The 13,606-nt window shown below is 39.2% G+C and overlaps 1 protein-coding gene across 4 annotated transcripts in view; it reads right to left on the reverse strand.

Annotated features, from left to right (window-relative positions):
* LOC143039478 (protein FMC1 homolog) overlaps positions 1-12,251 on the reverse strand; it is a 119,981-nt gene extending 107,730 nt beyond the window's left edge. Inside the window, exons 1-3 of one of the 4 annotated variants that reach the window (XM_076209582.1) lie at positions 12,109-12,251; positions 7,936-8,171; positions 2,533-2,779 (exon numbers count right to left, since the gene is read on the reverse strand). In XM_076209582.1, the coding sequence (XP_076065697.1) occupies positions 2,680-2,779; positions 7,936-8,147 (312 nt within the window). In that variant the 5' untranslated portion in view covers positions 8,148-8,171; positions 12,109-12,251 and the 3' untranslated portion in view covers positions 2,533-2,679. Of the gene's footprint in view, positions 1-2,532; positions 2,780-7,935; positions 8,172-9,676; positions 9,701-10,571; positions 10,593-12,108 lie in introns of those variants that run through there. The other 3 variants (XM_076209585.1, XM_076209584.1, XM_076209583.1) reach the window with 3 other exon arrangements.
* Between the last annotated feature and the right edge of the window lie 1,355 nt (positions 12,252-13,606).

Below are 13,606 nucleotides of genomic sequence, written 5' to 3' on the forward strand. Positions count from 1 at the left end.
AGGGTCAAATTTGGATGGTTGCTACACATAGGTCCTTGGGCCCAGGCTCCTTGCGTCAACCTCACGGTACACTGTGCCCGACTGTCTCCCTCCGAGGTAAATTTGGGCCAAATCGGCGACCTGCCGATTTTGGGCAAAATCTGTGGATCCCTTTTGGATTTTTTTTATTTTGGTCACCTGCCCCGATTGGGCTACCATCTCACCCACAGGTCGAGGGCTACCAGGGCTCATGTAGATTCCACGTGGACACCGCTCGGGCCTGTTGCCCTGTAATGGCAGGCCAATTCCAGGAACTATTTCATCTGGTCACTCGTGACTTTGCTAGCATAGCAGAGCAGGGGCCGACGCCGTCTCTAGCCTTGCTCGTCAGGTCATAGAGACACTGAAGCTCCTGTAACCTGTGAAAGATTACACCAATGGCAGGGAACATAAAGCCCCCTCGGACTTTCTTGGTTTAGTGAAGTGAAGAGATACTTACAGCATGGGGATGTAATCCCTTTTGGGAAGAGTCTCCATGTACTCCACATAAGGGAGAGAGTTCTTTGCTCTCTAGGGGAGAGTTGTGTGTGTGTATGTGACGCAGTTGCCGCATATATATGTGAATATGCCTATCTTTGCATGTCTGGTGTCAAGTTTACAGTTAGATCATAGGTTTGGAATTCATACAATACTATTTGTGTTAGTTGTAGTTTAAGTGTCTGGTTATTATCAGTAGATGTGCCTTGACATGATGTAGGGATTGGAGTTATAATTATGTAGTTTGGTATGTATAAGGAAATTATTAATCTGGTGACACTATGTACTTTTTTCAGTAACATTTTGTTGGGCGGTGGTGTGATGTATGTTGTATGTCTGAGTCTGATGTTTACAATTTATAAATGTGGATGTCAGCAAGATTAGAGGCATTGCAAAAGGGCCAGTGTCTGTTAGGTACCTTGCATACATATGGATCAATTGTCAGGTATGTGATATATTGTAATGGGTATTAGTGGTATATGGATACATTCCCCCACCACAACAATGTGGTTTCCACTAAAGGGCTTCTGCATCATATAGGAAAAAGGGGAAAATGTGAACGTGGTAAATTTAGAGGGACCAGTTTATTGAGTGTAGTTGGAAAGGCACATGGGAGGATGTTAACCGAGATGATTAGGAGAGGATCAGAGAGAACTGGTGAGAAACAGTGTGGGTGAAAAATGGAGGGTGCATAAAATTTTTGTAGAAAGGCAGATTTAAGAAACGTGATGCTTTCTGGCCTGTTATGGATTTAGAGAAGGCTCATGATAGGTTTGACAGCAAGGCTTTTTGGGAGGAAATACAGATACATGGGACAAAGGAAAAGCTCTTAAGTGCTGTCAAATGCTTTTACATCAGTATCAGAGCTTGTATTAGGGTTGGGATTGGTGGGAGCGGTCTAAGAAGGGGCTGCACCAGGGTTGGTCAATGCAAGGGTGATGGGCAGGGGATTGGAAATGGTTTGTGAGGGTTCACAGAAGTAGGTGAGTCAATTGTTTATTGATGCTGCCTCACTTGTGGCTGGGTCAGAGGGTCTAAGGCAGTTACAGAGTTTGGGAAGGTATGTGATAGGAAGAAACCGAAAGTAAATGTGGGTAAAAGCAAGGTTATGAGATATACAAGAGGTCAGGGTGGCAGTGTGAGGCAAGTCTATATGGAGAGAGGTTAGCTTAAGTATTAAGGGTCACACATAGCTGGGAATAGTGGGAGGTAAACTGTTGAGTGAGGGAAGCAAGTAAATGTTTTGGGGAAAAGTGTAATGAAAACTAGGTATCTAGGGATGGATTCAAAGAGAAGACTATATAAAGGGTAGAATTTAAGGGAGCCAGAAATGAGAAATTTAAATAGGTTTGAAATTAAGTGTTTGAAAGTATGGTAGGGTTACAAAGATGGATAGCATGAGAAATGGGGTGAAGAGGAGAGTTGGGGTGGAGAGGGAGCTGTCAGATAGGGCCCATGAAGGGATACTGGAGAGAATGAGTTGTAAACCTCAGGGAAAGGCCAAGAATGACATGGATGGATGTTTATCTTTCACATCATCCCATACCTATGCATGTTGAACAACCAAGGTGCCATTACACAACCCTGGCACACATTTCTAAGTGGAGTCAAGAGTGGCAGATGTTGCTGTGGAAAGGTGTTTGTGCATATGTGAAGGGTCATGTGTATTTAGGGCATATGTCAAGGCCTAACTCTGCTCTGATGCTGCTAGCTTGCTGAAGATGAGACAATGCAGGTGCCTGTGAGCTGCTCTCCTGAACATAATGTAAAGGATGGGAGTTGGAGTGTTCTTAAAATGCATGTGAACATAAGGCCTGTTCCAGAGACTAGGTACCCCCATAAGGTAGGGTGTTATTGTCTTTTTTTTTCCCTTAGGTTTCCTAGACAGATGGCTAGTGAATGGTTTCTCTCAGGGGACATCATGCCTGTGGGGTCCATCTTTTCACTACCCTGTAGCCACCACTCAATGCTGCAATTCCTTAACACCTTACAGAAAACTATGAAAATAAGCATAACTTGTTGAAAAATACATTTATTAACACTACTGAGTACTATAGTCATACACAGCTTCATACATTACTTACAAAAATCCTTGCTAGTCTTTTGTAATTCAAATTCTAATGTGTTCACCAAGTACAGTGACATAGACCTTGACCCAAAATTTCAATAAGGGTCATTGGGAGTCTTGAAACCAATCATCTTGCAGGTTTCTTCAACTGTCCTTTCTCCTAGCCCATGATATTCTTTGTAAAGTGCAAGATACCTGGAAAGAAAGAAAAAACAATAAATAAAACTAACATACAATTAGGTAAATGTGACCTTACCAAGCCAAATTAAGTCCTTCAGGGTATATGCTAGTTCTACAGTGGGCTATCTGTATAATTTTTTTTTTAACTTTTACATTATTGTCTAAATCAATCCACTGGAAAAAGTAATGGCATTTCCAAAATCAATTGTAAAACTCGGGGCTGTGGAGTTGATAATCAAAACCTCTGACTTTGACTCCTCTATATGTAGCAATACTCATATTACTCACATCCTACATATATCAACCAATTTTAGTCTCAACCATTGTCTTGTACCAGCCAATTTTCAAATATCTTGCAATGTTTAAAACTTGAGTTATTCATAACTATAGTACTGTAAAACCCTAATTTTATACTTGTAGCTAAAAAAAAAAAATTCAATACTTTATTAACCCTTTACAAAGTGAGTGACCATATATAAGCATTAACAAATATTGAAAATGGTGCCCACTGCGTCCCATGGAGAGTAAACCAATACGTCATCAATCCTGAGCCGATCACTATGTCTCTGGTTACCAGTGAGGGTGACGTCACAGCCTCCTCTGCCTCTCTCATTGTCTGGCCTGGGACACAAAACTCAATTACTCTCTAGACACAATGAAGGATTTTTTTTTCCACTTGTCCTAGCGCCCATGGCCTCTTCCCCTTTCATAATGTAAGTAGATGATACCCTGATATGATACAGTTGAATAGTTAAAACTTTAACCTGATGTGTCATTTGCATAGGAAAGGCAGAATTTTGTGAAAAACACGAGTGAAAATAGGGGTGATAATTTTTTAACATGTGCCTGGTAGTCTATAGTTTTTGAAATCGCCAGTTGATTAAATATGATCCCTTGGCTCAGTAAGGGATAAAATCAATTATTGTTTACATACAACTTTTAATATTTAAAGCTCCATGTAACCAATAATTTTGATTATAGACATTGTTCATGGTGAACCTATGCCCAAATTTTGCTGAATTTTTCATGGGGACTTATGGCCAGTTTTTATTGGAATTCATTGTTCAGGGGAAAATTATACCCTTTTATAAGTTCATTACAAAGTTTCTAATGTTATTCTCTTTCTTTCCAGCTTCCTTGTTATATGTTTTACCCCAGGAGTAAGGTCCAGTAGATTACACTAATTCCTCTGGACCTAAGCATCAGTGCCAATGATTCTTTGGGCGAGGATGACGATGAAGACTCTCAATTTGTGCCCATCTCACACGACCCAAGTTCCCCAGGCCCCAGCAACGAGCCTCCTGCCAAGAGGTGGTGTACTGCACCACTGTTTGAGGAGGAGGACCATGAGGAGGATGACAACCGACAGGAGGAAGAGGAAGAAGAGGAGGCCAACAGGAAGGGCATCAGTAAGGGCACAGCCAAGACCAAACGCAGGAAAAAAGATTGCCCTTCATCTGTGGCCCACAACCTGGAAGGAGGACATCAGCAATCCCCTCTGCCCACTTGCAACCACCAGCCACCTAATATGTATAGACCACCCAGGAGTATTTCTACAGGTTCTTTACCCTACAGCTCATCAAGCACAAAACCTATCAAATCAACCTCTATGCCATTCAAAAAGATGTTGCCACAACTTTCTCTACCACGGAACATGAGATCTCCAAATTCATGGCCATTCTGCTCTACATGGGGACTGTGCAATGTCCCTCCATGGGCACCACAGTACCACAAGTGGCTGACATCATGTCCTCAAAATGCTTTTGACTACTCTGATGAATCATTCACTTCAATGACAACACCCAGCTTCACAGCACATTAGACAGGTTCTTCAAGGTACAGCAAAATTTAATTAAAAATCTCTATAAAACCCAAAGCATATTGATTATATAAAAATAAGATATGCTTATTATTTTTTCTTAGGAACAGAACTGCACTAAAGCCTCATTTCATTAGGTAATAAAAACCCTTAAATGTAATCTGATAATCTTTACAGCAGAAATAAATAATTATTTGTACACAAGTCTTTTAGCTCCTTCATATCTCACAAAGCACAGAGAAACTGACTGACAGACATACACTGAGTGACTTTGTGTATAACAGGACATATATCTTTACCTACTTTCCATAGCCGTTTCTAGCATATAATCAGTGTGTAAATTTACTGCTAAAAATGAACTCATGATTTTATATAGAAAAACATGAAAAATATAACATGATGCAGTATATAGAAAGTAAAAATAAAATTATGGTACTAAAAAAGAAACAAAACTGGCAACATATCACTCATGGCTAGCTGGACATATGTAATGTGTGAAAGCTTAGAGGTGCAATGAATTCACCGGCCACCACACCACTGCTATTGATTTAATGAACTTTATTTCTACTACAGATAAGGAGAGGATCATGAGAAAACAGAGAAGGTAGTTGGTAAAGAGCAGTATGGGTTTAGCAAAAGTAGAGGATGCGTGGATCAGATTTTTGTAGTAAGGAAGATTTGTGAGAAGGTTTTGACTAAAGTAAGGATGTTTTTTGAGGCCTTTATGGATTTGGAGATGGGCTTATGGCAGGGTACACAGGAAGGCACTGTGGAAGGTATCGAAGATATATGGGATCAGGGAAAAGCTATTTGGGTCAGTCAGGAGTTTTTATGTGAGGAGTAGAGCCTATGATATAATTAGAAATGAAGAGAGTGAGTGATTTGAGGTAAAGGTGGGGCTATGTCAAGGCAGTGTTATGGCTGTTCAATGTGTACATGGATGGGGTGGTATGGGAGGTAAATGTGAAGGTAATGTGCACAGGAGTGATGGTTAAAGAAAATGGAGAGAAGTGAGAGGTGAGCCAGTTGCTGTTTGCTGATGACACTGTGATTGTGGAAGGGCCAGAGGAGAGATTAAGACAGTGATGGAATTAAGGAAGGTATGTGATACGAGAAAGTTGAAGATTAATATGGAGAAAAGATAGAAGATGAGAAGTGCAAGGGGAGAGGACGGCAGTGAGTTGGAAGTAAGTCTTAAAGGAGAAATGTCGGAGGAAGTGTATTTAGGGTCACATATGGAAGGAAATGGAGTGGGGATGGAGGTAAACTGTAGATCGAGAGAAGCAAGTAAACGTCTTGGGGGATTAAAAAGTGTCATAAGAAGGCATCTGGGAATGGATGCAAAGAGAGGATTATATGAAGGGGTGATCGTACCAATGACACTGTAGGGGTGGAGACTTGGAATCTAAGAGAAGTAGAAAGGAAAAGCTTACACATGTTTGAGATGAACTCTATGAGAAGTATGGTTAGAGTGAGAAATGAGGCGAGGAGGAGAGCAGGGGTGGAAAGGAAGCTTGAAGATAGGGCTGATGAAAGATTATTGGAATAATATGGACACATGGACAGAATGAGTAAAGTTTAGCAAAAGAGGCATTGAAGGCAGAGGAGGATGGTGTGAACTTGAGGAGATAACCAAAATAGGGATGGATGGATGGATGAATGCATGGGGTGAAAGGGCCTTTGGGCAAGAAGGGAATGACTGTTGAGCAAGGAAGGGTGAAGGCAGGGAATAGGGGTGGGTGGAGAATGGTTGTGCATGGATGATACTTTGATGAAGCCTGAAGGGATTTCTCCCTGACTTTTCTATTTTCCACAAGAGGGGACAGATGAAAGGGGTTACTGTATAAGTGAAGTGGTCCTGCTGTGGATGTGCTGTGTCTTCCTGCACTGCTTCTGACTCAGGCAGTAGGTAGGAGACAGGGATGACCCTTCATCCACGAGAAGCTAAGATAAAAGGGAAACTAGGGTGATGGATGGGAGTGGAACGGGTGGGAGTGGGTACATGTGTTTGACTTGGCTATCTCCCTTACTGGCAAAGAAGTCTTTTGTATATATATTTTTTCCTACATATTATCTTATATCTCCAAAATCTTAATTAATTTTGCCATAAGCACACAAAATTATCCTCACCATGACACCACAGCAACTGTATATAAATCAATATAACCTATGAGTGGCTATCTAGTCGTAGCTTATTATAAAGGTTTGTCAAATATCAAATCTATTACAGCAATATGATGGTTTTATTTACAAGCTGAAAATATAGCAGCTCCTATTTTAAACTGATTAGAAATTAAATTATTAGGATTATAAATTAATCCTGGAAAGGCTCTCGGCATACATATCTGTATGTACTCGTATATATCAATTCTAAAATGCGAGGGAGGAAAGGGTGGATGGGAGTGGATTGGCTGGGAGTGAAATGGGTGAAACTTAGCTAGATCCCTTGTAAGGAGGAAAAAGTCTTTGGTATATAGATATAGATGGGATTATAAATTGAAGAGGTGTTAATATAACTGAGACTGGGCTTCTCTTTTTTTTTTTTTTAACAGCTTACATTTTATACTTATTCTCTATTAGTCAACATGGGAAATATTATGGTATATTTTCTTGTTGTAGGGGTAAAGTGTGAGAGTATCTAATTTTGATATTATATTGATTACCTTTGAACTTAATATTTATGACTTGCTGGTTGGTGCAATATGGTCAGTTAAAAATGAGTGGCAATGTGTGGCACATTGCATGAACCTGTTCTACTACAGAAGAGTAAAGAATTTAAACCAGTAAAACAATATTGCTTCTGATTCACTGCTAGTTGGAACTATATGCCTCACTTTTGAGTGTGATTGTACATTTAAAGTCCTTAAATATGCTTCAAAACTTTTCACGCTATGTAATTTGTATATTCTTAACAATAATAAATATAGTACGGCCTTGGTTCTTGAACATCTCGCAAGTCAAACTAATTGGTTTTAATATTCTTTTTTTGGTAGTCAACCAAAATATTGGTTCTTGACCAACCCAAATGGAGAATGTGGCAAAATTCAAAGTCTAGTGGAAAAATATTACCCTGAAAAAGCTGTATACAGCATATCAATATTTTTTTTTTTTTTTTTTTTTTTTTTTTTTTTACCAAATCAACTCTGGAACAGTTTTCTAGAACATAATGAGGCTGTGCAATGCTATCCAAAGTAAGTCGGAGTCATTGTTATTTTACTGCCTCCGACTCCTTTCACCCAAAATTGCTTCAACTCTCAACGCCAACTCCACAGCCCTGGTAAAACTGCAGGCAAATCTCAATCATGGAAATTCAAGATTTGAATCACACTAACAACATTCTTTCTGCACTTACCTCCTACTGGACTCAATATAGGTTCCATATGTTTTAGCTATGTACTCCATCTCTTCTTTTTCCCGACAATACTGCTGATCAGTAGTTACATTATGACGATACTGTCCCATGATGTAGCTCGTTGTGGCACTTCTCTCTCTGTCAGGGAGTGTGTGCCTCAATTCCTTCAAGATTCTACGAAGACTCCTCACGGCTGTAGAAGGCGCTGCCATGACGCCAGATTAAGTAAATTCCTCCTAAAAAAATAAAAACAAAATACTATTAGTACCAACATACATATCATACATATGCCAAAGGCTTTTTCCCCCTTACACAGGAGGTAGCTAAAAAGAAAAAGGCACAGAAACCACTCCCACCCATTCCATCCCCTACATACTCCACTCCCCTCCACCCTTTTCCCTCCCTCACATCTTGGCACCTCCTGGATGACAGGTCATCCCTGCATCCTGTCCACTGCCCTGGGTCAGAAGCAGTGTCACAAGACACATCACATCCACAGCAAGGCCGCTTCATTAATTCGGCAACCCCCCCTCTCCGCCCCCTCATGCAGTACCAACAACAATAATATCATTACTACATACATGAATGAGTGAGAGTGAGTGAAGAGAGTAGAATGGTTTGATTGATTGATTTATGAAATTTTTGGCTCGAAGGCCAAGTGCCGGAGCCAGTAGTAGAATGGTTTGAGGTGAAAGTGAGGCTGAACCAGGGTTGCATATCGTCATTATGGTTGTTAAATATGTACATGGATGGGGTGCCACAGGAGGTGAAGGGTGAAGGACAGGTTATTGGAGATGGTTACTGAGAGTGGAAGGTCATGGGATGTGAGCCAATTAATGTTTGTCGATGACACTGCACTTGTGACTGGTTTAGAGAAGGGTCTAAGGCAGTTAGTGTTGGAGTTTGGGAAGGTATGTGATAGAAGTTGAAAATAAAAGTAAGTAAAAGTAAGTGACAAGATTTACAAAAGGTGAGGGTGGCAGTGAGTTGAAAGTATTTCTTATGGAGAGAGACAAAAGGATGTGGTTAGTTTTAAAAGTATTTGACCACTCTTGACTTTGCCTCCATAGCATGGTTCTCAACAGAAACAAACACAAAAAATGTACAAACTTTACAGAATGGAGTACTAAAAGTAATACCAGAGTGCACCAAAACCATCCATACTGGACACCTGTATACAGAAACCAAAATCCTCCCAAAGAACATCACATAAAAATAACTGTAACACAATTCTATGTCAGACTAAATGCCACACATCCTTCACATGCACCACCAACAGGATAAAAACCTACACCTACAGCATACTACACAAACATCTATAACATCCTACCACCTATACTGATGTGATTTGGTTTAACATCACAAACTCCCCCCTCTATCGGAAGGCTAGGATGGTGCCCCCCAAAAAGGACTTTGTAGCGTGGGATTTATTGAACCATGCCCTTGGTTCAACTTTGCCGGTGGCAGGGTTTTAACTACTGCACAAAAACACACACACACCCAGATCAATAAACAAGCCCTTGAGGACAGACCACCAAACTCAATATTCCAACAATAAAGAGAATCACACTGACCTATGCTCAGGATACCATCCAGTAAGTGTACAACAAAGAATACGACCACAGATTCAAACTGCCCATGATGCAACACACAGAGGACATACAACACCTCATACTACTAAACCCCACATTAACAATATATCTTTCTTGAATAACTAATGGTCCTGACTGAAGGCTGTTACCAGTTCCCTGAAGGCCACAGGTCTTCTGCAGGAGAAACAAGGGGCAACAGATTAATTGATCACACATAAGCAACTGCATTTAAGGTTAATTCAGATATATTTGAGGCTTCAACTACACCATGAGTCAAGGAGTCCCATACGTCTGTCCAGTCCCATCAATGCCAGTTTCATGATGGCGAACACTGCACTGTGTACCGAGTGTTCTTCCATTCCAAGTGACGTCGTATTTTTTAAACAGTGCTAAGGAGCAGAGCTTCATTCATTTCTTGAAACTATGAAATGCCCCTACAACCCGCAGTTTGATCAGGTGCCAAAACCAGCCATCAATATCCGACAACAGCGACCCCGAGACCTCTAGCATTATAGGTATTGCATTACTAAATGCAAGTTAGGTTAGATCAATTTATCATACTTTAATTTCTTTGACTTCTGCATCTATCAAAACAAATATTGCATCTCAAATACTCGTCATGGCTATGCTCGGTAATTTATCACTTTTTAGCAACTTTTTCTGTTATTGATTTCGGTAAATTTTTAGAAGTGCACACCTATGCAATATGGCATTAGAAAATTAAATATAAATTTTGTATATTATATCAACGTATTATACATTTTTCTTGGCAGAAATCCATTACAGAAAAAATTGCTAAAAGTAATACACTAATAAACAGATCCACAGCAACTGCTTGAGACACCATCTTTGTTTTGATAGATACAGGATTGAAGAAATTAAAGAATGTTGGACAACTAGACCATCTAGACAGCGTAATCTTACTACACAAGTCCAACATACCTGGTGGGAAAACTAGACCTTCTAGACAGCGTAATCTTACTACACAAGTCCACCAAGAATGATAAATTCATCTAACCTAACCTGCATTTAGTAATGCGGTACCTGTAATGCTAGAGGTCATCAGGGTGGTCACTGTCATTGTCAGGGATGTTGATGGCTAGTTTTGGCATTCGATTGGACTGTGGGGGTGTAGAGCAGTTTCATAGTTTGAAGAATAGCATGAAGTTCAGCTCCATAGCACTGTTTTTAAAAATATATATAGTGTGGTGATGTCACTTGGAGTGGGAGAATGCATGGTACACGACATCAACGCCATCATCAAACTGACATTGACGGGACTGGACAATGACAACATGGCATCTTGAACCTATTTTCCCAGCTCCGTTTGGTAATGTATTTGCTTTTAGTAAGATTTATTTTTGTTAATGATTTCTATCAAGAAAAATTTGTATTATGTTGATGTATTATAATTTATAAAATAGATACTTAATTTTCTATTACTTTATCGTGTAGGTGTGCATTTCTAAAAAAAAAAAAACTCAATTTCTGCCCAGAAAAATGTTTATTACATTGATGTATTATAATTTTAAAAATATTCAATTTTCTATTGCTATATCATTTAGGTGTGCACTTCTAAAAATTTACCATATTCAGTACTAAGGACAAGGAATGCCCCAGATTTTAAGGATAAGCCTGGTGTTGTCAAAACTAAAATACTAATGTCAATTGTGAAACCCAACAACTAACAAGTACTGATGAATTTGAGGAGTTTGAATAGGTGTTGAGAATTTACACCAGAAACATCACATCACTATATGATATAAACTACTGTGAACACTTAAAGCACCTAAAACTATTCACTCCAAATAAGAGAAAGGCACCCTTGGCAAACTCTGGAAGGTCTAGTGCCTAACACTATCAAATTCAAGTTCAATCCCAATGGCTGTTACAATGAAGGCACAAAAGTCCAACTGTCAAAGCTCACTTATAGCTAACAGTTTCTGCAGGACAGGGTCAAAACTATTCAAAAGCCTTCCTTGAAATCTATGAGATATGTCACCCTGCAGTGAATAAATTTTCACATGCCATCAAGATTACTCCTTGCAAAGTGCCGTATGCACTTCCCCTGCTGTCATACCATACAATACATGACCCTAACATAAATTGAGCCACCTGATTCCTATGGACATAAATAAAGGTAAAGCAGAATGGACAATACAGCGTCAGTTCCTGTAGCTGAGGAAAATGGTCTGAAATTATCACAAGAGATCACTAGAAATAAACTCATCCCAAATTAAATTGGGATCATAATGTGTCATACTTTCCAGCAATACAAATTGACCACATCTATTTACTTTAGTGGAAACCCAAATAAGCATACGCATCCCTCTATCCACTAACACCTGAAAGGCTGTATCAACCTCCTATCTTCCCTCACAACATCACACATTCTACAAGAATGTTCCATTTATATAACATTCTGCATGAACCACGATACCACCTATTTAAAAAACAACACTACATATTTTCCTGAGCAACAAACAGTCAATATTACTATCATTTGATAGAAAAAACACTCAAAAAATATATAGACACCCTCGATTAACCAATCAAACACATGAAATATAAGATAACGTACGTCAGCAGCTACTGATATTTCACAAATATAGAAGTTCCACTCTCGTTCATAACAGTCCACCAAGTGCGGTCTCACTAAACGCCGACCAAAGTCGACCAACGCCGACCAAAACCACACAATGACGGGTTTTGCTCAAATGCATAATTTATATATATAAAATACCATATGGTTGCATTATTTGACCTATTTTCTTTAAAATGTGTGACTTCTATGTAAAATGATCAAAGAGAAGTTACGTTTTTATCCTTTGCAAAATTACCAACCGGCAACCAACGCCGACCAAACCCAAACAATGACGGCTTTTGCTCAAATGTATAATTTTAAATAAAAATTAGCATATGGCAGCGTTGCCGGAATACCACACCTGTCTTTTCCACACGTTTTCTTTGATCGAAAACTGAACAGTGACTAAGCTATTCTATGTTTGTGATTGACGGAATTTCTATCGGCTTAACGGGCACACACAACAATGTGGAATAGGAGTATTGCCACCAACAGAGTTCTGTAAACATTAGATGAGAAAGAAAACACATAAATAATACATAGAGGGATCGGCGACACACACAAAGGAAAGTTTTCTGCAATATCACCACAAAGTAGCTCCAACACTATGCCTCCAATGATTTAAAGAAATTCGCAGGGAAAGCTATAAATATAGACTTTATATTATAAGCAGGTGACGTAATAATACATGAAACAATACACACTTAATTTCTGATGGTGGAATCACAAGTGGACATACACAAGTCACAAATCAACAAACATTATACACACAACATATTTATACTCAAAGTATTGGAACATACTTTTTGAGGGATGAAAATGTACGCATATATCTATACTATAAAGTACAAGAACATATACTTTCTCATAGAGAGAGAGAGAGAATGCAATTATATGGTTAATGTATGGAGTTTATCATTAACTGAGATGGCTTAAAGCTCACACAAGTACCTTTCTCCCTGACAGCCTCTGACACTAAAATTAGTGCATTTGTCCATGGTAGCTGCATCCTGTTCCTAGTCTTTGTTTTCATTAATGACAACTTTGAGAATAGTCTCTCAGCATCAGCATTTGAAGTTGGTAGAGACAAGACCTGCATTATAAAGGAACACAGATACTGAAAATGATGTGTGCCATCGTCGTCTGTTACTTTCCCTAGTTTTTCATAGAACTCTAAAATATTACAGTCGGGTACCAAGTCTTGCGGCAAAGTTACGGAATCTAGGTTCCTCCATTCATTGTCTAGAATTTGGACATCAAAATCGTAAATGCGAGGTACTGCTTGAACTAAATTTGTGAGAGAAGGTAGGGCTGTTCTTGTGTTTATATCTAAAACATTTTTTGGTGATAGAAATGTTGTTACACTGCTCCTTTTCAGCTGAATAACTGGACCTCACAAACTTACACCTTGACCATGTTACCTTCCTCTGCTAAGCACCCATCTCTTGTATCATTACAATTTTACGACTGTTAGTGTAAATAGGTTTTTAATGGA

This window comes from Oratosquilla oratoria, chromosome 26 (genome assembly GCF_046742065.1).
Source record: "Oratosquilla oratoria isolate Oo_2021 chromosome 26, ASM4674206v1, whole genome shotgun sequence".
NCBI classification, from domain to species: domain Eukaryota; kingdom Metazoa; phylum Arthropoda; class Malacostraca; order Stomatopoda; family Squillidae; genus Oratosquilla; species Oratosquilla oratoria.